At 49.0% G+C, this 23,984-nt stretch overlaps 3 protein-coding genes across 4 annotated transcripts in view; 1 reads left to right on the plus strand and 2 right to left on the minus strand.

The window, feature by feature from the left end:
* Positions 1-709: 709 nt before the first annotated feature.
* LOC127609897 (multimerin-2-like) lies at positions 710-9,339 on the minus strand. The gene is made up of 10 exons (XM_052079452.1): positions 9,033-9,339; positions 7,188-7,310; positions 6,944-7,050; positions 6,225-6,311; positions 3,938-4,399; positions 3,380-3,777; positions 3,080-3,280; positions 2,122-2,607; positions 1,538-1,913; positions 710-1,302 (listed from the first exon to the last, which is right to left on the minus strand). Exons 1-10 carry the CDS (start codon positions 9,209-9,211, stop codon positions 887-889), a joined length of 2,835 nt encoding a protein of 944 aa, XP_051935412.1. The 5' UTR covers positions 9,212-9,339; the 3' UTR covers positions 710-886.
* Positions 9,340-13,063: 3,724 nt separating this feature from the next.
* On the plus strand, positions 13,064-16,107 carry LOC127609908 (carbonyl reductase [NADPH] 1-like). 2 transcript variants are annotated; one of them, XM_052079472.1, is made up of 7 exons: positions 13,064-13,225; positions 14,131-14,245; positions 14,335-14,504; positions 14,812-14,919; positions 14,997-15,205; positions 15,662-15,715; positions 15,799-16,107. In XM_052079472.1, the coding sequence occupies exons 1-7, from the start codon at positions 13,108-13,110 to the stop codon at positions 15,970-15,972; spliced, it is 948 nt and encodes a 315-aa protein (XP_051935432.1). In that variant the 5' UTR covers positions 13,064-13,107; the 3' UTR covers positions 15,973-16,107. The 2 variants fall into 2 exon arrangements, with proteins under 2 accessions (XP_051935432.1, XP_051935431.1); XM_052079471.1 differs by lacking the exon at positions 13,064-13,225 and having other exon boundaries at positions 14,073-14,245.
* A 6,416-nt stretch (positions 16,108-22,523) lies between these two features.
* The window catches only part of LOC127610505 (pro-neuregulin-3, membrane-bound isoform-like), a 96,863-nt gene continuing 95,402 nt past the window's right edge, over positions 22,524-23,984 (minus strand). The window contains 1 exon segment of the mRNA XM_052080721.1: positions 22,524-23,728. Within this exon segment, the coding sequence (XP_051936681.1) occupies positions 23,251-23,728 (478 nt within the window). The 3' untranslated portion in view covers positions 22,524-23,250.

Consider the following 23,984-nt stretch of genomic DNA (forward strand, 5'->3'; position numbering starts at 1 on the left):
CCAGTTAAAATCCCTACTTTGAATATTAACCCTGGTTTGAAACCCTAATTTGAAACCCCGCCGCCAATTTGAACCTGTCGTTGAAACCCTAACCTCAATGTAAAATATGTGTGTGTGTGTGTGTGTATAGTCAAAAGTCAACACTTAAAAGTAATAGTAATACTTCTAATGAAGAAATAAGTTAAAAAGTAAAAGCCACTTGGTAAAGGCATTAGTAAATGAAAACTAAATAGAACTACATCCCTATATAGTGTCGAGGTGCTCATCAACTATCAAATTAATCGATCCACCTTTTTGGCGAGCCATTAATCGTTCAATTTAAAAGTGTCCAAATCCTCCGAATTTGGGCATCTTAACCCTTTTGGGGTTTTTTTTTTTTCAATCAAATTCTCAATTTTGTGATGACCAGTTCCAAATTTTGGAGCATGCAGAGCCTCGCAATTTGGATACTTTGGCGCTTCAAAGACTGGACTGATTGCCTTTTCAATTGTTTTTTTTTTTTTTAAAGACAGCACTGTTTGACTTTAGTAGTGAATCATCATATCGGTGGATTGATTTTTACAATTTTTCTTCCCAATCGGAGACGCAGTTCAATTTTTGATTCACTGATTGAGAATCTGCCCTCGCTTTTTCTCTCATCGTAAGCATGAAAGCATTCTTCCCTCACATGCCACATAGGAAGACATTTAGTCATATCGATGAATGAAAGTGAAAGTGATCGAGTCCACACGGTGCAAGCTTTTTACAGGCCAAAATTACGAAATGGCAAAAAAATAGCAAAAAATATCCAATCAAAATCTGGGGGGAAAAATGCGTTTGGGGGACACGTGACGCCATCTCAAAGGGATTTTCCGTCGCACTGTCAATTTGATGTCCCCTTTTGGAATCAAGTCAGCGGGTGCGTCCCGCCCGGCGCCTCCCTCCTGTTGCGACGGCGTCCGCCTCTCCCTCGCTTCTTCTCCCCTTGGGAGGCGACGGTCCGCCGCAGGTTGTCCGGCCGCGGCGCGCTTCTCTCCAGCACGTCGGCGTTGCCCAAGACCTTCTTGAAGGTCCTGAGGTGTTCCTCCAGGCCTCGCTTGAGCCGCGCCACCTCCGTGCGCAGCGCCGTTCCCCCCTCCTCCTCCTCCTCCTCCTCCTCGCCATCGCCGGCGTCCCGGCAGCAGGGCGCCTCCTCCAGGCGGTGGAGCTTGGCCTTCAGCTGCTCCACGCTCCTCTCCAGCTTCCGCAGGTCGCCGCCGTCTCCCGCGGACGTTCGGCCTCCTCCTTCGTTCGAGCGGAACGACGGCGCCTCCTCCGCGTCTCCTGCGATCACCGGCGCAAAGTCAAGGGCTTGCGCGTCTTTCACGCCCTCGCAAATAACTTGGCTAGGTTAAGTTATTAGTTTAGTGAGGAATTGGCTAACGTTATTAGTTAGCTAACGCGGTGACTCGTTAGCAATTGGCTAAAGCATTAGCTAATTGCACTGATTTATGCAATTGGCTAACGTGCTGTGAACACCCCCCCCCCCCCCCCCCCAAGGCATGGCCCCCGACTGCACCTGGCTCGCCGCTCGTCCGGGCACCGAGCGTCTGCCGCAGGGTGCCGAGACGCTCCTTGAGGGCCGGGATGGAGTGCGCCTCCTGGTCCTGTTCGGGCCACTCCAGGAACTCCAGCACCTCCTGGCCCAGCAGGATCTCCAGGACGTCGCTGTGGCGGATGACGTCCTTGAGCAGCGAGTTGAAGGACGCCGACAGCCGCTTCATCTCCGCCAACACGCGCTTCATTTCCTCCCGCAGCTCCCCGTCCGACGCCGACGGGGCGTCTTGCCGGGTCTCCGCTCGGGCCCGGGCCTCCTGCAGCAGGACGCCGAGGCGCCGCACGCTCGACTCCAAAGTCGTCGTCCGGCTCTGCTCGGAGGTCATCGACTCCTTCACCTGTCGACGCGCAAAATGAAAAGCCAACAGTTAAAGCAAAACTCCAGCGGCCAAAGGACGGGTCGGGCGGTGCGCGACCGCCGTCATGAGCGAGCCTTGAGGCATCGTCACTGACGCCTCGAGAAAATGCTTGACAAATCCCGACAGATGATTGCAGAGCACACGATGGGCGCCGAAGACCCCCCACCCCTACCCGGACTCGCCCTACCTGCTCCAGGCTCGTCTGCAGCGCCTCCACGGCGGCCTCCCAGTCGCCGGCGCCGGACTCCCACGCCCGAGCCTCCGCCGCCGCCCGCCGCTCGTCCTCCAGGGCCAGACGGTTCTCAAGGGCCAGTTTGGTGGCGTTGGCCACGCCCCCCTCCAGCCAGGCCACCGCCTCGCCCAGGCGCCCGCAGTCGCACTGGGGCGGCGAAGACGAGGACGCGTTGTTCTTGTAGAGGATGGTGTAGAGGTAATCGACGTCCACGTCCAGCTCGTGCAGCCGCTGAGCCTGCCGGCTCAGGTTGCTCGCCAGCTGCTCCACGCCGTCCAGCACCGCCACCTTGGCGGCCTCCACCTCCAGGCCCGTCTCCATGAACAGCACCTGGCCGGTGCGCGCCGTCTGCTTGAGGCGCTCGTCCAGCGCCTTGGCGTCGCGTTGCAGTTGCCGGACGCCGCCCGACGTCAGCGCCAGGTCCTCCGCCAGCCCGTCCACCTGAACGCCCACAACGGCGCACGCTGCCTTGCGGTGACTCGGAAAAGACAACGTGCCGCGTTCGTATTTGGAAAGGTCCACCGTGAAAAAGTAAAAGTATTGGTCAGAGCGAAGGAAATCGGTCATCGCTCAGTCGGAGAGCCGCGGGTGCGCCGAAGCCTATCCCGGCTGTCTTCGGGCCGGAGGCGGGAGGCGGGGCATACAATCGCCCATCCGCGCTTGCACCTCGGGACAATTTGGTTGTTTCGTCAACCCGCCACGCACTTTTGTGCAATGTGGGAGGAAACCGGAGTACCCGAAGAAAAGCCACGCAGGCACAGGGAGAACATGCACAACCCTATGCAGGAAGGCCGCAGCCCAAAAAGGAACAGTCTGAGAAAAAGTGGCAACCGATGGCCGCAGTGCCGGGCATGGGCTGTAGGCGGCAGCGGCCGCAAAGCGGGACGCACACGTAGGAAAAGGCGCGGCTCACCGCTATGGTGTTGTTGACCACCCTGTTGTCCAGACGCTCGATGGCATCCCACAGGGCGTCGGTCGAGGTCACCGCGCGCGCCGCCTCCCCCACGGGCGCCTCCGCTCGGGCTTCCTGTTGCCTTTCCTGCTCTTGCTGCTGCTCCAGTTCCTGGTCCAGCTTGAGCTCCGCCAGGGTGGCGTTCATGGCCTGCAGGCTGGCCTGACAGCCACAACGATTCGAAAAAGTGATCCGAGGGAAACGTGGCAGTTCAAAAGCAACAGTTTGAAAGAAAAAGTCATTCCCTTCAAACGGGCCTACCTGCAGCATCTTGTTGTGTCGCTTGAGTTTGAGGTCCAGGTCGGCCTTCAAGTTGCTCATGTTGTAGTGCAGCGTCGCGTGCTGCGAATGCAGGCCGCTCTCCAGCTGCCCGCGCAGCGCCGCCACCTGCTGGACGCTTTGCTCCACCTTGGCGTCCAGACGGCGCTCGTAGTCGTCGCGCAGGTCTCGCTCCAGGCGCCGGGCGCCCTTGAGCTCGGCCACGTCTCGGGCCAGCTCGCCCAGCCGCCGTTCCAGCTGCTCCAGCGAGTGGTTGAAGAGCTGCAGGGGGCGCTGCAGCTGAGACATCAGCAGCGCCACCACGTGGGGGACGGGCAGCGCTGCGGGGACGGCGGGATGCGACCTTGCCGGCTCCTCCTCCTCCTCCTTGTGGTATGCGCCTGAAATGCACACAAGAAAGTTTGTAAACGCCGCAACTCTTTCAGTTCGATGTTGGATTCTTTTGCTCGCGATTGGATTCGATATTGACTTCAATGCGTTGCAAAGAAGTCCTCAGAGGAAATTGGCCTCGTACCGGCACGGGTTCCTCAAAGCACTCACCGGTCTGGAGGCTCTCCCGCTGTTCATGTCTTCCGGCAGGATGCGAGATGCGATGCCGGTCGGGGTCCGCTTCCCGGTCCTCGACCGGATACTGGACACGGACGGGGTTCTGAGCGGGTTCCCGATCCTGGACGTGGATGGGATACCGGACGGGGACAGGGTACTGGCCGGGGTCCCGTTCTTGAACTCTGACAGGGTCCGAATGCGGAAGACGGACGGGAGTGTGGACGCGGTCCCCATGTGGAGTACGGTCCTGATTTGGTACAGGGGCGGGAGACTGAGCGCGGTCCTGATTTGGTACATAGACAGGAAGTTGAGCGTGCTCCTGGTGTCGAGAGCGGTCCCCGTTTGCGACATGTACAGGAGACTCAACGTGGCTGACATTGTGCGGCGTGTTGACTGACCCCTGGTGGTCGTTCTGCTCACTGTTTGGCTGGCTGTGCTCTTGCTGGGGCAGAACACCTGAAACACAACCGATTTGATTTGACGAGAGATGCAGACGTACACGGCGGACAGTGGCTAGAACGCACTTTTCACCTTTCACGGCTTTGCTGTTTCACGGGATTTTTTTCTTGTTCACTTTTGCAACAAAAGTAGGTTTTGATCTCTGGCTTCATTCTATTGTACAGTATTGTCGTGTCTAATAGTTGTAAAAAGAAAAAAATGCCGTGATCGTCGGGTGATATTAAAAAGGTTATTTAGGTTATATTGCCCCCTGCTGTTACAGTTGAGAGTTGCATTGAGTGTCAGGAAGTGGTTCACGTCGATTGGAAGTTCGGTTAAGTGTGACGAAAGCGCGAAGTGCTCTGCGAAATTCCCGTTTAGAGGCAAAATGGGATCGGGCCGCGACGACTGTGTGTTTTATGTCGTACATTGTGCAATTGGATATTTTGGACGTCGTTTTTCACCCCAAAATGGCGCTCGTCGGCGGCGTGGCTTCTGCAAGCGGGGGAAAATGCGGCCGTTCCCATTCCCAAACACGCCAAAGTCTTTCTTTCTCTCTGCCGACTGTGCAGTTTGCTCGCGTGAGTCAGCAAGAAAATGCTCCGGAACACGGTGCGCTCCCTCCGTATCCGTGACCTTCAGTCGGAGACGTGGGCGCAAATCCCTCAAGTGATGCACACTCATCACTTCAACTTCCGCTTCGGAAATGACGGCGGCGGCGGCGGCACGAAGGTCCGGCCAGCAAGCCGTCGACTTTTGGGAAGGGAGCAGCTCAGTGGACACTTATGGGGGAAAGCAACAAAGAATTGGCCCAACAGGTCAAAGGTCACGCTTCGAGTCACGCTCTACCCGCTGCCGACAGCATGATTTCACAAAAGCTGCAAACGGGCAGCGTTTTTGAGCAAGGCGTGGAGTCCCCCACCACAGAGGAGGATCAAACGCGCCACAATTTCAGGAAGAGAAGACACCACGTCCATTTTGTTGGACTGCTTTGAGAGAGGCTTGCTCTGCACTTGGGCAAGGCATCGAAGCGGCGGCCGGCCGTCGAGGGCTCAAGTGGAGCGTCGTCGTCAGAATGCAGGAGTTGGCTTTAAGTGGAGAAAAACATGACGACAAGACCGCTTGTTTGAGACGCTCGTCTGTACTTGGGCGGTCAGGATGAGGTCAAAGGTCGTTTGCGTCGCCGTTTGAAAAGCAGATTTGGGGACTGCGAGGGTTCTGTTGGCGAGAGGCTCGCTCGTCCGCTCTCGGGGTTTTTTCCAGAAATCCCTTCAGTGGGGTATGAAAATCTTGAAAAGCGCTCGCTTCGGTGAGTCACGCTTGCTCTATTTCAGTCGTTGGAGTTCCTCCGATTGTGTCCGGCGTCGCCGCAAGGTGGATGACTTCACGCCGGCGGCTTGGCAGGAAGTGTTTTGAATCGGAGGTGTGGTGGGAGCGAGCGGCCGGTCGACACGCCCGACATTTCGCCCTTTTTCTTGCTCCCTTATTTTTTCCAACCGCATACAGGAAGTGATGAGGGTGGAAAAAAAAAACACGATGAAGCTGGCAAGCCTGATGTGATTGCCTGGTCGACACGGTGTCCTAGTGGTTTGCATGTCTGCCTCACAGTTCTGGGTTTGAATCTGTGGCCTGTTTGTGTGGAGTTTGCATGTTCTCCACGTGTTTTTTTTTCTCCTCCAACATCCGAGAGACATGTTGGCATGTTAGCTAGCTTCATTGAAGAATCAAAATTGTCGAGAGGTGTGAATGTGAGAGGGGTTGCTGGTTTGCCGCTACATGAGCCAACAGTGGCTGGCGAGCAATCGGTTCTTTGTGGAGAGGTGCCATGTGTGTGAGGTGGTACCAGCGGTGTGGAGACTTGCGGGCGTTCTCGGGAACTCGGATCCTCCAATCAGAGACGAGTTTGCCGTGTTGATCTGTGTATCGGCGACTGCAAAAGACAACGTTGACGTTTTTAATCGGGCACAGGAAGTCGCTTTTATTTACATCTGGCTCCTTTTCGGGACGTCCTCCTCCGGACTGCGAGCAAACATGACTCTTTCCCACCAAAACAAGTCTCGACTGAATTAAACGACTACTGCTCCCATTTGGGGACGATGAGAAAAGCAATCTTAAAAATAGAGCCCAATGGAAAGAAACACTCTGTTCACAAATATTTTTCTTTTAAGATGTTGAAACACACCCACGCACACACTCATAAAGCACGCAAAAACATTTGTGTCAGTTGCTCAAAAATGTTGTTTCTTCACTTTCCTTCCACGAGGTTGTCGTATAGAAGGTAGCTTCAATACACATTTAAAAACAGATTTCAGTTTGTTTCCTAAAATATAATCCAAAGGAAAGGTATCGAGGGGAAAGAGTAGCGGTGCTAGAAGAGAGCCTTGAGGAACCCCGCAGTTTATTTTTAAGATTTTCGCGACGAAAATCACGAGAACTACGGAGAATTCTGCACTCGGCGTCCGCGCGGACGTGGATTTCAAAAAATGTTCATTCAGGACATTTCTCAGATGTGGCGATTGACACAAAGGGGGAAGCCTGTCGCCACGTAAGAGAAGTAAGCACCTGTGTCGTCACAGTTGTCTCCTCCGTGTCCTGGGCAACATCTCCACAAGAGAGCTGTGGTCTCCTTCTGCTGCTGTCTGTAGAGCGGCCGAGTGGACAGCTTGTACCTGCGCACAAGAGCCAGTTTGGATGCTTTGATGCTAAGCCGCGGAGTGCGACGCGTAGCCGGAGTCCCGCCATCGAGCAAACAAGCTATGCTTAAATGGGCAGTGCTAGCGAATGTCTCTTGTTGTTGTTTCCTTACATGACCAAATGACAGTCCGGCGTTCCGCTGGGACAGGGACTTTGGGACTTGATGGTGTACTTCTCCGTGCCGCACGCCACCGCCCCAGTGACCACACGCTTCTGCACCAAGGCGCACCAGTTCCTGCAATGCAAGTTGAAAAATATCTCCTGATCATCCCCTTTTCCACCCTGCGCCGACGCTTTTCCTGCTGCTGCCTGCGGATAAACGAGCAACGGGGAAAATATGACTTCATACGAGGTTTGGACTTTGATTCCTCCATTGTTTCCTGCGTTTCCTGTCGGAGGGGGGGGGGGGCCGCGGGCGTCAACCACTTTTTGGGGGGTTCCGCAGAACAGAAGTTACGGGAAATCATTTGAGACCTCGTGATCATGAAAAAAAAGACAGACGTGACCGGGAAAGCAGAAAAGCCAAGAGGATGTTTACGACGATTGTTTCCTGCCGAGGACCATTTAGGAGACAATTTCCAATCTGCACATCAGATGGACTTTTTTGAGTTTTTTTTGGTCCAGTGGCTGAGTGGGTGTCAACCGTTTGGAAGGAAGGAAAAGTAAGCCGTGCGTCACACGACTGTAAACACCCCAAAAGAGATTTTGGAGGCTTTGGGCTGATTCGGCATCAGAGCGCGGCCGCCGGCACGACAACATGGTGGCAGTCAAAACACGCAAAGCCTTCCGGCGTCCTCGCGGTTGAAGGCGCCGCACGCTTGGAATGCGGCCGCATGTCGGGGGATGATGGGAGAAGATACGCGTAAATGAAAACGGCTCAGATTCCATATGAGCATCGTTCCGCTTTGGATGTTGGACTGCGAAGGGGGGTGGGGGGATGGGTGGGGGGCAATGTTTAGCGCGTGTACTTTGATACATGACACAGCTAAGTTCTTTGCTGGGGAGAAGGACCGAGCCCTGCACAAACGGCAAAAATATGCAACTGACGCCATCCTAAATTTAAAATTCATCCCATCCATTTTCTGAACCGCTTAATCCTCACTAGGGTCGCGGGGGGGGGGGGGGCTGGAGCCTATCCCAGCCGTCTCCGGGCAGTAGGTGGGGGACACCCTGAATCGGTTGCCAGCCAATCGCAGGGCACACAGAGACAAACAACCATTCGCACTCACACCTAGGGACAATTTAGAGCGTCCAATCAGCCTGCCACGCATGTTTTTGGAATGTGGGAGGAAACCGGAGCACCCGGAGAAAACCCACGCTGGCCCGGGGGGAGAACATGCAAACTCCACACAGGGAGGCCGGAGCTGGAATCGAACCCGGTACCTCTGCACTGTGAAGCCGACGTGCTAACCACTGGACTACTGGGCCGCCCATAAATTTAAAATTATTTTTTAAAATTGTGAATGATTTGCCATCGATTTCACAGGATAGCAAAGCCCTATTTTCGTCAAACCAGAGCTCCTCAACTCACTTCAACCTAGTCCCTTGTCACCGAGATGCCACAGTCTGGCAGCAAAGCGCTACTTGTGTCAAAATGAAGCTCTCAACTCACTTCAACATAGTTCCCTGGTAGTAAGATGCCACATTTTGGGAATAAAGCACTACTTTTGTCTAAATGAAGCTCTTTTGTTGTTCTACTTCTTCCTTTCATAACTTTGCTGCTGTGAATCTGGAATTTCTCCATTGCGAGACTAATAAAGGTTTTCTTAATCTTAATCTTAACTTACTTCATGGCAGGTCCTTGGTGCTTTTTGCCCCCAAATCTCGCTTTTACAATTTTTTTTCAATTTGAAATTATTTTTTATTATGTTACCTATAGAAAGTGCGATAGAGAAATTTTAATAATAATAAAGCGGCCTTCCGGACAGCGCCGAGGGGACGCCACGGATGGACTCACCCACTTCGGGCCGGGTAGTTTCCTCCATCCTGCATCAGGGGGGTCTCCTCGGTGGCGCTGATGACGCCCGACGTTCTCCCCCAATCCTCCTGCTCCACCTCGGGGTCTCGGGCCCTCACGTCTCCGCTAGCGCTCGGCAGAAAGGCCAGAAGCACGAGCGCAACCCTCACGGCTGTCATGACGGACGCTCCGGCAGTCAATGGGGGGCTCGCGCGCCCGCCGCCTGCTTTTAAAACCTAGGAGGGAGGAAAGGGGGGAGAGAGACAGAGAGAGAGAAAGGAGGGGGTGACCGCGCCATCCGTTTCCCCTGCCGGAAGTGATGTTTAACCCCCCCCCCCCCCCCCCCACGCCCCCACCCTGACAACTTTATTTCTGGTAAGACTGAGAATTTTGCGTTGACTTTGAGTGTGGTCTCCTTCATGGAGGAGAACGTGACGATGGAACAAGGCAAATGAGTGAACGTTCCGGCGACGGGGCCCTCGAGAGGTGGACTTGGCCCCCAAGGAAGTCCTGAGACGCCTTGGCACTGGAAGCCGTCACCTGATATCTGGAGCCGTTTCCTCCTCAGCCCAAGCAACTCCTTGTTCCTTCCTCCTTCGAAACAAATCCATCGGCCTTTCTCTTTCTCCTTCTCTCTCTCTCTCCATCTTCATCCTCTTCCTGTGGTGCGATAAGGACGCAGGAAATCCACTGGGCCACTTCCTGTCACACTCTCGATGGAGACGTGACATTGAAAGACGAGTTGAACATCATCCATCATGTGAATGAGCACAAAAAGAAAATTATAATAAAATCAACAGTGACAAATGAACTCACATTTCAACAGAAAACGGAAGAGACAGATCAGTTTCCTTTTTTGGCCAATATGAGGCGTTTTTGACCGAAAAAAATGACCATGTATAGTAAGGCGTTTTTAGACGAAAAAAACGACCATGTATAGTAAGGCGTTTTTAGCCGAAAAAAACGACCATGTATAGTAAGGCGTTTTTTGCTGAAAAATCGACCATGTATAGTAAGGCGTTTTTAGACCCAAAAAAACGACCATGTAAAGTAAGGCGTTTTTAGCCGAAAAAAAACGACCATGTATAGTAAGGCGTTTTTAGACGAAAAAAATCGACCGCGTATAGTAAGGCGTTTTTAGACAAAAAAAACGACCATGTATAGTAAGGCATTTTTAGCAGAAAAAAACGACATAGTATAGTAAGGCGTTTTTAGACGAAAAAAACGACCATGTATAGTAAGGCGTTTTTGACCGAAAAAAATGACCATGTATAGTAAGGCGTTTTTTGCCGAAAAAAACGACCATGTATAGTAAGGCATTTTTAGCCGAAAAAAACGACATAGTATAGTAAGGCGTTTTTAGACGAAAAAAACGACCATGTATAGTAAGGTGTTTTTGGACGAAAAAAACGACCATGTATAGTAAAGCGTTTTTGGATGAAATTTTTAGCCGAAAAAAACGACCATGTATAGTAAGGCGTTTTTCGCTGAAAAAAAACGACCATGTATAGTGAGGCGTTTTTAGCCGAAGAAAAACGACCATGTATAGTAAGGCGTTTTTCACTGAAATAAACGACTATGTATAGTAAGGAGTTTTTAGACGAAAAAAACGACCATGTATAGTAAGGCGTTTTTAGACGAAAAAAACGTCATGTATAGTAAGGCGTTTTTGGACGAAAAAAACGACCATGTATAGTAAGGCGTTTTTAGACAAAAAAACGACCATGTATAGTAAGGCGTTTTTAGCCGAAAAAAACGACCATGTATAGTAAGGCGTTATTAGACGAAAAAAACGACCATGTATAGTAAGGCATTTTTAGCAGAAAAAAACGACATAGTATAGTAAGGCGTTTTTAGACGAAAAAAACGACCATGTATAGTAAGGCGTTTTTTGCCGAAAAAAACGACCATGTATAGTAAGGCATTTTTAGCAGAAAAAAACGACATAGTATAGTAAGGCGTTTTTAGACGAAAAAAACGACCATGTATAGTAAGGCGTTTTTGACCGAAAAAAATGACCATGTATAGTAAGGCGTTTTTTGCCGAAAAAAACGACCATGTATAGTAAGGCATTTTTAGCCGAAAAAAACGACATAGTATAGTAAGGCGTTTTTAGACGAAAAAAACGACCATGTATAGTAAGGTGTTTTTGGACGAAAAAAACGACCATGTATAGTAAAGCGTTTTTGGATGAAATTTTTAGCCGAAAAAAACGACCATGTATAGTAAGGCGTTTTTCGCTGAAAAAAAACGACCATGTATAGTGAGGCGTTTTTAGCCGAAGAAAAACGACCATGTATAGTAAGGCGTTTTTAGACCAAAAAAACCCCCGACCATGCATAGTAAGGCGTTTTTAGCCGAAAAAAAACGACCATGTATAGTAAGGCGTTTTTCGCTGAAAAAAACGACCATGTATAGTAAGGCGTTTTTAGCCGAAAAAAAAATGACCATGTATAGTAAGGCGTTTTTAGACCAAAAAAAACCGACCATGCATAGTAAGGCGTTTTTAGCCGAAAAAAAACGACCATGTATAGTAAGGCGTTTTTCGCTGAAAAAAACGACCATGTATAGTAAGGCGTTTTTAGCCGAAAAAAAATGACCATGTATAGTAAGGCGTTTTTAGACCAAAAAAACCCCCGACCATGCATAGTAAGGCGTTTTTAGCCGAAAAAAAACGACCATGTATAGTAAGGCGTTTTTCGCTGAAAAAAACGACCATGTATAGTAAGGCGTTTTTAGCCGAAAAAAAAATGACCATGTATAGTAAGGCGTTTTTAGACCAAAAAAAACCGACCATGCATAGTAAGGCGTTTTTAGCCGAAAAAAAACGACCATGTATAGTAAGGCGTTTTTCGCTGAAAAAAACGACCATGTATAGTAAGGCGTTTTTAGCCGAAAAAAAATGACCATGTATAGTAAGGCGTTTTTAGACCAAAAAAAAACCGACCATGTTATAGTAAGGCGTTTTTAGCCGAAGAAAAACGACCATGTATATTTTTAGACGAAAAAAACGACCATGTATAGTAAGGCATTTTTAGACCAAAAAAATCCCGACCATGTATAGTAAGGCGTTTTTAGCCGAAAAAAAACGACCATGTATAGTAAGGCCTTTTTAGCCGAAAAAAAATGACCATGTATAGTAAGGCGTTTTTCGCTGAAAAAAACAACCATGTATAGTAAGGCGTTTTTAGACAAAAAAACGACCATGTATAGTAAGGCATTTTTAGCCGAAAAAAAAGACCATGTATAGTAAGGCGTTTTTAGCCGAAAAAAACGACCATGTATAGTAAGGCGTTTTTAGACCGAAAAAAACTACCATGTATAGTAACGATAGATGGTCGTACGACGTTTTTAGATGTTTTTTTTGTCGTTGGCTAACTGCAGGTGAGACGTCCTGGATTTGAGCCAAACTGGTCTTTCTGAGATCGGTTCACAATTGTTTTTTTTTTCCGTATAAAAGTTGGAATACGCCGTACATGATTTGAAATGATAAAAAATACGGACAAAGCGTACAAGTTGACAGGTATGTGTCTGACTGTGGCTGCGCAGACGCGACGTAGTACGTGCTCAGCGTGCACTCCCGTGCTGTACCTACCAAGTCCCTCGCTCCTCACCTTTCACTTCTTCTGGTCTTCCTCTCTGAGCACGGCAGCTGAGCCACTGCCAAACCCCGCTTCAGCCACGTGAAAATAAAGAGAGAGAGAGAGAGAGAAAAAGAGAAGGAAAATGACAGAGCCGGCTCTCGAGGGAGGCTCCCGGCTCTCATCGTTCACTTCAAAGAGTCGTTCGTTTTTACCAGCTCGTTCGCGACCGACACAACACTACTAAGGATGCCGAGACTACGTTTTCACTGTCTGGCCAGCAGGCGGCAGCGCGTTCCCATAAATGACGCCCACTTACGCAACAGCGACAAAACAGACAAGATTTTGAAGAATAAACCAAGAACGACGGCGTGGAAGCAACTACGAAGCGTGTAAACGCAACAGCGGTGTTCGTCAATCAGCAGTGTGACCACCTATTAATCGATTTATCAGGACTTTGACAGGAAAATCTCCTGGAAATTGGAAGCCAGAGGATGTTTTTCCGGGTGTGCGCGTTGAGGCTGCGCACAAGTATTGGATGTACTGAACTTGTATTTCGTCTTCTGTTGGATTCCAGCAGATTCTTTCTTCGCTCCACAACAACGATCACAGGTATGAAAGCAAAGCTTCGAAATCATTTGAGCAAGCGCACAAAATATGATTTGCTAAATGTTTCTAGATGCATCTTTTAAAATGACCGTCGAAGAAGTAAACGCATACTCCTGTGATAAACGCCGTGGTTACGCATTGTTAATTAAATTTAGAGTAACGGACGATCAAACGTGCTCATTGATCGGGATGTTTCATATGAACAAGTTAAAAATGCCCAATATGTGTTTTTGTGGCGCCAGTTTGACACATTGCAGGGCTTTTTTTTTTTTTTGCCGCTGAACACTACCGCCAAAATGCAAAGAATGCTTCGGGGTAAAAGTTCATTAAGTTAAGATGGGGGCCAAAGTTCATTAAGTTATAATGTGACACTCTAAAAAATTCATTATTGTGCCATTGTTTATGTCACCTATTTGACATTATGACGCATGATCTGTTATACAGTAAAACTAATCGACACTATTTCTTTTCAATCATTTTCCGGTGATATCACCGTGAGAAGCTGTCACCATGACTCAGCAAATGTTGCTGAGTCATGGTGCACCTTGAATGACAAGGTACACAGCAAGATGCTAATCTTCACAAGTCGTGATGTAAATGTCACGCTGCGTGCTACAAGCGCGGAATCGCATTCGTCAAGTATTGCAAAGTATTCAAATGGGTATTTTTTTCACTGATTATGTATGCCAAGAAAGAACACATGCTTTTTTGTTCATACAACGGCTGCTTTGTTTCAAATGAACCGAGTTGCAGGCCACGTTTTTGGTTCCGGGGGGCCTTCAGCGGGCACTCGCCCAACTTCATCCATGATATCTCGATATTATCGTTGCCACTATTGTGTCACAAATATAGAAACCATCAATACGATACATTCAGAATCAATATTTCCTGGCGTCAACTTCAACTAGAGATGTCCAGCAAGGTCGCCGTGGTAACGGGTGGCAACAAAGGCATCGGTAAGGCCATCGTGCAGGCGCTGTGCAAGGACTTCCGGGGTGACGTCTTCCTCACTGCCAGAGATGAGTATGTCTTGTCACATGCTGAACACGAGACCTCCTCAACACCCAAAAAAAAGACGAAAATGAAAACCTTCTCTTTTTTTTGTCCGCTAGGGGGCGTGGTAAGGAGGCCGTAGCGTCCTTGAGCGCTGAGGGTTTGAAGGCCTTCTTCCACCAGCTGGACATCGATGACGTTGGCAGCATCAGAAAGGCCGCCGACTTCTTTAAGCAAAAATATGGCGGCGTGGACGTGCTTGTCAATAACGCCGGCATCGCTTTTAAAGGTAGCACAACTCTACGCTATCGACTGTATTTTTCACGCCATACCTTAAACGCTGGTAGACATTCATGACCCGACCTGCTGTCCGTTGCCAGCGACGGTTGCGTGAGAAACGGGGGGGACCACACTGCCGAGAGGGCTGCATTTATGGCACTCCTTCCCTACGCTCCTTAAGCTCAACTCCAAAATGCTTCTTTTTGCGCTCACATAGAAACCTCCGCACTGCCCCCTTGTGGCAGCCCGCCGCACCATCACGTGTGCGCACTCCAACAACACGTACCTTTCCGTGCCTGTTTGTCATCCATGTTTAGTGGCTGACCCGGCGCCGTTTGCCACGCAAGCTGATGTGACTTTGCGGACCAACTACTTTGCCACACGGGACATGCTGACCCACTTCCTGCCGCTCATCAAAGCAGGAGGTAGCGACGCGGGCACACTCCGGCGCACACTCTCCTTCCCGCGCGCGGTCGTCTTGAGTCGTCTTTGTTTTTATCAGGCCGCGTGGTCAACGTGTCGAGCTTCGTGAGCGTGCGCAGCCTGCACAAGTGCAGCGAAGAGCTGCAGAAGCGTTTCCGCAGCGAGGACATCAGCGAAGACGAGCTGACGGCTCTCATGACGCGCTTCGTGGAGCTCGCCAAGAACGGCCAGCACAAGGAGGCCGGGTGGCCCGAGACCGCCTACGGAGTCTCCAAGATCGGCGTCACGGTACGGGCAATTGAGACGTGTTTGGAACCGACAAAAGTATTGGGACGCTTACGGCAAGTCAAAAGTATCGGGACGCATCCCATAACAAAAAGCATCGGCTCACCTGCAGTGAAAATTAATATAGACAAGTGTTGACAAAGTTTTGGGACACCTTTTAGAGGAAGAAAATGTGGGGGTGAGGGGCCAGGGGGAGTGATGAAAAATAAGGAAATATGTGGAAAGAAATGTATTGGGGTGCATGGCAGGAAGTCAAGGGTGAAGAAACGCCAAAAAAAAAACCCCAAAAAGTATTGGGACACGTGCGGTCGACGAAAAGTGAAGGAAAGGTCAATAATATGTCATAATTTGAATTTATACAGTACTACTCGGTTGACAGAATGTGGATTACTTCAATACGTGTCCTGATCGATAATGCCATTGTGGCTGTCGGCGTGTGTTTTTTTTTTTTTTTTCCAGACGCTGTCGATGATCCATGCGAGGCGTCTATCCAAAGAGAGACCAGACGATCAGGTAAAGAGCACACGGTGTCCTTTTTTGGAAAGGAAAGTGTCGCCGGTGTTGAATGCCTCCTGTGGTGCCGTGGTGACGCTCAGATCCTGGTGAACGCCTGCTGTCCCGGCTGGGTGCGCACCGACATGGCGGGCCCCAAGGCCACCAAGTCCCCAGAGGAGGGCGCCGAGACGCCCGTCTTCTTGGCTCTCCTTCCGGCCGGAGCTTCGGCGCCTCACGGCAAGTTTGTGTCGGACAAAGCGGTCCAGGATTGGTGAAGGCCGTGATGACATCACCTGAACGAGCACGTGCACTGGAAAGGGAAATTCGATGTTTCCGCAAGCTTTGAAATACAAGTCCAAAAAGCCATGACACACTCCACTACGAATAAAGAAAAGAATGATTTTGAACAAGTCATGTTACATTCATGAGACGGTATTGGAAGCACCTATTTTTTTTAATTTTATTATTATTTGCCAATATTTCACAGCTCAATCAAACAAAAATAGGAGTAAAAGACAGTTAGTTGACGTACCTCGGGGGCCATTGCGAATCCGTGCATTAGAACGGTAGTTCCTTGTAGCCGTTTTCCAATAAAATGGCCGCCAACTAGCATGCGGTTAGCTTCCCGCGGTTCGTCGTCACGAAGGCCTTTTCTCTATTTTGTGGCAAACATCTGGTCGTTATCGTTAACAGGGACTTTGAAATGTAAACGTTTGAGCGGTGAAAACGTAAACGGGGTCCAGTACGTCGAAACGAAGCAACGACTGCAGTCAAAAGTGAAGTAAAACACGAATTCCTAGTTTAGACACTCGGTGGTCACTTTGGGTATTACATGAAAAATGCAGTGGAAGTGGGCGGGGCGCTGTCGACCGGTTAGCATGTCCTGCTCACAGCGCAGAGGTCTAGGGTTCGATTCCTTCCGGCAAAAACATGTGCGGCAGTTTGATGGAACACTCCAAATTTTTTTTTTCCTATTTCCAACTCGCTCCAAAATCCTCCGTGCCTGACATTTTTGTTCGCCACCGAATTGTCGTTTCACGCCTGGAAACCCAAAATGTCACCGCGCGCGCTAATAAGCGCTCTTGTTTGTGTCATTGTCGCAGCGTGAAATTAGCCGAGATGCCCAAAGTCCTCCTTGACTTTCTAATGGCTTTATTCCACAATGAAAAGCATCACTAACAACCTTTCGGGGGACCTTTTCTCACGAGTGTCGAGCTGGCCTGAAAATCGAGTGTGTGTGTTGCGTTGTCATCGTGTTGACATTTTGCCGGCTTTGCGTTGACATCGGCCGACAACGCGTCACACTGAGTGAAAGCATCCGACTTGGCATTTTACTCTTCGACTTTCGTGTCTCCAAGCGTTTTAGACGCATGGAAACAGGACAAACGGACTGTCGATAGCTTTGTCATAATTATGGAAGGCAGCGAGATGAAAAAAGACGATGCTTTAAAGCAGGGGTGTCGTCCCTCAAGGGCCGCTGTTCAATAAATAGTAGCAGTCGCCCGGCTGATTGTATTAACGCCACAGATGATTGCATATCGACATTTTTTTTAAATAAATAATGTCTTGGTATCATCATAAAAGCGCAACCTTGAGAGTAACCTTTCGGTCCTTCCTTTTGTAGATGAAACACGTTTCCAAACGTCAGCATAAAAAGAACATTAGATTAAGCCTCTTGGGGGGTGGGGGTGAGGGAAGCCCGAAGACATTATTTGATATTAATCCTACAAATCACAAACATGAAGACGATTGACGCGTTCTTCAGCATCTGCAGTTTACAGAGATCGCCGCTAGAGGTCAGTAGAGCGCCGTATAAGTCCCTCAGTGCACATGACGTCATCACACGCGCCTGAAGGGAACGAATTGCTTCCAGAAAGCGGCTCGGATTGAGCCTAACTCATACGCATCACTCCAAATAAATGCAGTGGTGCCTTGAGGCACGAGTTTAATCCATTAAGGACCATGCTTGTTACTCAAATCATTCATATCTCAAATCGGTTTTACCATCGAAAAGAATGAAAACGGCATTAATCAATTTCAGCGTTTCAATGTGTTAAAAAAAACACACAAAAAAAGATCGCACTCTATAATTTTGTAAAAACAGAGTAATAAGATCATGAAATAGAACATCAAGAATGAGTCATCCAGTTCCGTGTGCTGCTACTCCACCGGGAGGCAGTCTAATACTGTACCGCCACACAGGCACAATCAAAGAACAGAACCGAACTTCATCTGCAGTAAATTGCTCATCATTTGAGTCATTTCTCATAAAGGATAACCAAAATGTGTCTGTGAATTGTTATTCTCTGTGTTGATGGAGCATTTGAGTTCAAGTACCCGTCGCTTGAAGGGTTGTAAAATTAACTAGCAACTATTGACACTAACGTCAGCATGTCAATGTCTTTTTCTATTCATGTTAGCATTAAGCTAACAGTAAGCCGATGCAGTTTTAGTTCGTTTTAGTTGCACATTGCGTTTTAACTGCATAACGTGTAATTCTCTTTGCCTTTACGTTTAGTATCAATAAAGTTCAGCTGGGATTGGCATGAAGCAGCCTTGAAATCGGTCAGTTGACTCGAGTTTACTGCCGTCACAAATTGGGCGTATGTGGAGTTTGCTTTCACGAGTCAAAACAAAAAAAAATGTTCGATAGACGGCCTGTATCTCGAAGAAACATGTAAGCTGGGTCGCTCGTATCTCAAGGCACCACTGTAAAGGATGTCCCAGTCGGGCGGTAGCATGATGTTAGCACACTGCTTGTTCGTTCTGCCGCGGACAGGCCATGTTTGCCACTTTTTACTCTTGTGGAGATCTGACAGCTTGCCCCCCCCCCCCCCCCCCCCCCCCCCCCCCCGACGAACTCTTGCATACGACCGCCCCCTGCTCTCAGAGCTCTGTGACCGCATGAACATCAGCGGAGACACTTGAGAGCAAAGCTAACGTGTCAACAAGCGGCATGAGGGAGGGCCCCCCGCTAGCTTGCTAGCTTACTAGCTTACTTAAGAAACATCAATGACTTGGACGCCCAAAAATGCCTCCTCGTCACTGTTAGCATCTTCTCATCTTTGTTTTTAAATCGCATTTTCAGAACGTGTTTAAATCCGTGTTTTCATTCAAATTCATTCTTCCATCTGGCGTATTTGATCTGTTCTGGCGACAGTTCAGCCGTGCGGGGATCAAAGACGGCGTCTGCGGCGCAAGCCGCGGGTTGACAAAACATAGCAGCGGGAAAACCTCGTTGGACGCCGCGTCGACATTTTTGTGACAACATATTTGGAAGAAGGCGGGATGTCTTTTCCTTTCTGTCTACGTGTCGACTTCCTGCCGAAAATAAAACAACATGACGCCTCACCACATGCTGACGTGTTCTTGTTATTTTTTTTGTGTGTGTGTTGAATTCCGTGCTACTGGATGACCAAATAGTCAATATGAGCGGTGTACTATTTATTCATGTAATCATAATACGGTGGAGTCCCGCATTCTCGCGATTCGCCACCTGTGGTGCAAGAGCGTTTGTTAATTCATTTGTTGGCTTGTCCCCGAGTTACCGAGTTTGGCTTAAAAACTTTATCGGCAGCCCAAAACATTGTTCGAAATCCTACTTTGAAACCCAAACCCTGGATCGGATCGGAAAGGCCGATTTTGTGAGTGAGTGTGTGTGCGCCACCTTGTGGTATGTCGGAGGTAGTGCATTTCAGAAACATTACGCTGGAGACGGGGCGGACTTGGTCGTCATTCTCCGTCCTTCTGGATGTGCAAGTCGGCGAGGGGTCTCAGGTGGTCCCGCGGGGCGGAGAGGGCGCTGAAGCCGGTTCGGCCGGTGCTCCGGGGGATCTCATTGGTTGTTGCCTCTCATCTCACCAGGGGGCCGCTCGGCACATATGTTTTTCAAGAGAAAACAAACAATCCAAAAAAAAAAACATCAAAAAGAGTAAGCAAAAATTTCAGTGGCCATTTGTTCATTTGTTCACTGGGACAGCAGGGCTCAGTGCTGCCCCCTATCCCCCATCACCATTAAAAAAAAATAAGAAAATTAAAAAATGTGCTGTTTTTCAAACGTTATGCAATTCAATCAATTGGTGAGTTGCGATTTTTGCAGACTGGGTGATGCCCGCACTGGGGGTTAACCCTGCCTTTGCACGCCCCCGCCCGGCATTTAACATGAAGAGTTTACCCGGGAACAGTTTTAAATTGTGAAAACTGTTGAAAAAGGATACAAAAAAAAAAGCATCAAAAAGTTACGCTGCCAGTGAACACAATGATGGCTTCTTCCTACTTGTGATGCCGGACGCGGGCAGGGACGAAGATTGCGTGAAAAAAAAAAAATTGGTGATTCTGCAAAGGAGGAAGCAAGAAAAAAAAAAAAACCACAAACCCATTTTGGATTAACAAGTCTCTTCATTGTCAAGGCTTCAAATTGTGCGCATACAAAAAATTGGATTGAAATGCTCAATTGGAGATGTTTTTTTTTCTTTCTGCAGCTCAAACAATCTAAAAAAGGTTTTCATTGTTGACAAAGTGACACGGTGTTCATTTCCAAAAAAAAATCCTTGACAGAAGCTACCTTTCATACAAAATCTCGCAATCTCTGAGTCGATGGCAGCGATGATTTGCTCGTCCTAAAAATAACCAATTGAGGAGTCACACGTGGCACATTCCCTTTTGATCCCGTTCTCAAGTCCATTGCTTTTATACACGCACTTTTTATAGAAATTTCTCACAATTTTCTTTTCCTTTTCAATCTCAGTGGCCGCGGTAAATCCGACATTTTTCCGACCCCAAACTATGCACTAGCAGTGACAAAAAGTCGACGTAAAAGTTCCTAAGCGTGCTTTCCTATTTGTAGGACATCTTGTTGCATATTGTGCGCATATGCTGAAATGACACATTTCGTCGGATGATGAAGCGGTTTTGCGTGGTGTTATTTCCATCCGCGGCAAACTTCACGCGGCTCGAGTCCCGTAATTGGAGCGCGGCGCCGCAACCGAATGCCACTAAATGTCAGCGGCCTATCAATAGACTTTTCATTAGCGCGTCCATCGGAGACCACGACCGCGGCATCACTCCGACGCAAAACGTTCACAAAATCTATCGTGGCCCGACCGCCGTCAGATCCTCGCAACGGCTTCCCGGCACGCTTCTCACACCGCGAAACGAGAAAAGTCTGCCGCGGTACGCCGGAAGCGTAAGTCGGCCAAATTTTGCCGAGGATTTTAGGAAGATGGTTATCGTCTGTCATTGTGTCGAAACGATGATCAGCGCGTCAGATGGAGGCCGGATGAAAAATATTCTTTCGTCTGCAATTAAAAAGAGGACAGGTTGTCGGTGATTGATGACAAGATGGAAATGGACGGCTCCTCTGGAAATCAATCAATCAATCAATCAATCAATCAAATCAAGGAAAAATCCTCATCCGTCTGCTTTCTGGCGCTCAAACCTGCAAAAGATCTGTGACTGCGATCGATCGAGTCAGAGCATCGATTTGAACGCCACGATAACGCTCGACTTTTACCTGGGGGCCGGCGTTGCTGTGGAAACAGCAGCGCAGCCAAAGCCAGAAAAGACCCCGACTTGTTCCGAGAGCCGCTCCCGCGACACGCAAGCCGATAAAGCGGCCAATTCCGCCGCAGTCGACAAAGATTCCATCCGGGAGGATTTCGTCGGAGGGGGGGGGGATTTTTTTTCCAGACGTGTTAAAGCTGTTCGCTCTTGACACTGGGCTTCGCCGGTGGACTGCCATTGTCGCCATGACTACGGAAAAGAAATCCAAAAATTAATTTAAAAAAAATATATATTTTTTAAATGTATTTTACTTTAAAATTAATTTATTTTAAAATATTTTTTTAAAAAAATTATTTTAATTTAAAAAAAAATTAAATTAAATCAATTTTTAACTCACCAGGGGGAGTGATCAGGAAGATCTTTGGAGACAGCCGATGATCAGGCCCAGCTCGTTTATGTTCGGGGGCTCGAAAAAGGGGTGGGGGGGGGGGGGGTCACAAGACCACATTGCCACATGTCAATTTACACCAGAGGGGTTGCCGGTTCTCTATTTTTATGTGTGTGTGTGTGTGTGTGTGTGTGTGAGTGATTCAGATGTCTTTTTTTTTTTCCAATCTTGTGAACTCTCAAAAATAGTTTTTGAACGACACGTTTCTGGAAGGTGGCAGCTCGCAACTTCACCCCCCCCACCCCCCGCAGCATATGTGCGCAAAACTGCGAGCGTGTACATCAAACTACTTCTCCAACTTGGACTTGAGCTCAACGCTCAGGGAAAAAAAATCGACCTCAAATGACGAGCAACATTTCTTACTCCTCAATTTTGCGCGAGCGTGTTTGTCTTACAACGTGACGCTCCAAAACTCTCAGTGGGACCACCTGGAATGTTTTTTTTTTATGATTTTGTAAATAAACAGAAAAAAAAGTTCAATCAACCCTCTCCTTTTTTTTTTAACGAGAACTTTGAAACGGGCATTCATACCGTGGTCACATCCCAGCTGGATGACTTTGGAGACCGCCGATCCTCCATCAAGCGTCTCCAGTTGCTCCAGAATGCCGCCGCTCACCTCTTGACTGGCACTCGTAAGAGGGAGCGCATCACTCCTACTCTAGCATCCCCTCCCTGGCTCATTTTAGCGCTTCTTTTGAAGATCTCGTTTGTTTTCAAATCTTCAAAAAAAAGGTCCTCCTTACCTGCTTCAGGTCGGCGGCCATTTTGAATTCTGGGTCTTTGTTCGACGTGAGAATTTTGCCCAAAATTTTTTTTTTTTTGCCCGTCAAGTCTCAATTTTTTTCCACATCACGTACGCAAAGAGTGCGCGTGGCGTTGAGGATACAACATAGAGACATTTATTTCTTGTTGCAACAGCCAAAGATGCCAGCCCGCACGCTGACGCCGCTCATCCGACCCACATCCATGGAAATATCAGATGAGAAAACATTCAGAAAATATGCTTCCTTCTCTCCCGCTGTGTCCTTGTCTCCTTTTTTTGTCCTTGGTGACCGTTGGCAACTTGGGGAAAAAAACCCCCAAAACAAAGCAAAAAAAAAAAAAAAAAACAACGGGGCGCTCGTGCGCGCACACTCTCACGGGAATGCGTACGCACGCGCACACGCGTAAGTGTGATTCTTGGCTGACAAGTCGTCATCGCCGTCGGCCTTCCTGGCGTCGGCCGGCAAAATGGCGCTTGTGACGGGCGTTCGTCGTACAAAACCAAAGGGAAGAAGAAGAAGAAACAAAAAAATAAAATAAAAAGACGAACATCACTCCTGCCATTCTTCAACTTGGTCACTTTTTGAATTCGATATATTTATATTTTTATATATATATATATTTATATATATATATATATATTCATATACTCTTTGTACAGTGAAAACCACCATGGAGCAAGGGGCTATTTGGTTTCTTTTTTTGTCGTGTTTCGCAAATAAATGAAGTGATTATTTTTTTTTCCCCGCCCCTTCTTCTCGGCAGCCATTTTGTGTGCATCCAGAACGGCGCGATGATTTTTTTTCTTTTATCCAACGAGAGCGTCTTTTGTCGCCTTTGTTCATTGGTCCGGCTCTCTCAGTAATTGAGTGTGCGTGGCCTTCGAGGCTCCGCCCACGTGAAAGTTGAGGAGACAAACAGTTTCTCTTGCCCGCATGGCCACCGGGGCGGCGCCCTCCTCCTGCCGCCTGCGCGCCGAGGCCCGGAGGTTCTCGCGCGCCTCGCGCAGCAGCAGCAGCCGCGCCGCTTGCCGCTCCCCGTCCTCTCGCCCCCCCGGCGCCGCGCCGCCATCGCCGGCGCCTTCCTGGCGGGGTGCGACGGCGTTTGATGACATCATTGCGGTTTGCATACAGGAAACCTCGTCGTCGTGGCGACCCCGCACGGACGGGACGATGCGGACGGAGGCCGAGCGGCGGGTCGGGCTCCCCGGCCAGGTGGGGGCGCTGTCGGCTTGCGAGCGCGTGTTGAGGGCAAATTGCATATCGACCGGGTCTTCGGGTCTGGGCTCGGGCCGGCGAGGCTCCTCCTGATGGATGCAACTTGACGGGGAACAAGAAAAGAAAGGCACCATCAGCACCAAGTTGTGACGAGCGAGGATTGAGCGGCTCGGACCGAGAAGCGACAAACAAGATCAAAATGGTGGCATGAGGGTTGAGCGTCGGGTCGGCCATGTTTTTAGCTCTGGGGGTCATGTGACAGGAAGTGAGTTCAGCTTTGCCTTCCTGCGATTGGCAGTTTCTGCATCTCGTTTGCCCGCCTTTTCCCGCCAATCGCGAAACGTGGGGGGGGGGACGA

This window comes from Hippocampus zosterae, chromosome 11 (genome assembly GCF_025434085.1).
Source record: "Hippocampus zosterae strain Florida chromosome 11, ASM2543408v3, whole genome shotgun sequence".
Lineage (NCBI taxonomy): Eukaryota > Metazoa > Chordata > Actinopteri > Syngnathiformes > Syngnathidae > Hippocampus > Hippocampus zosterae.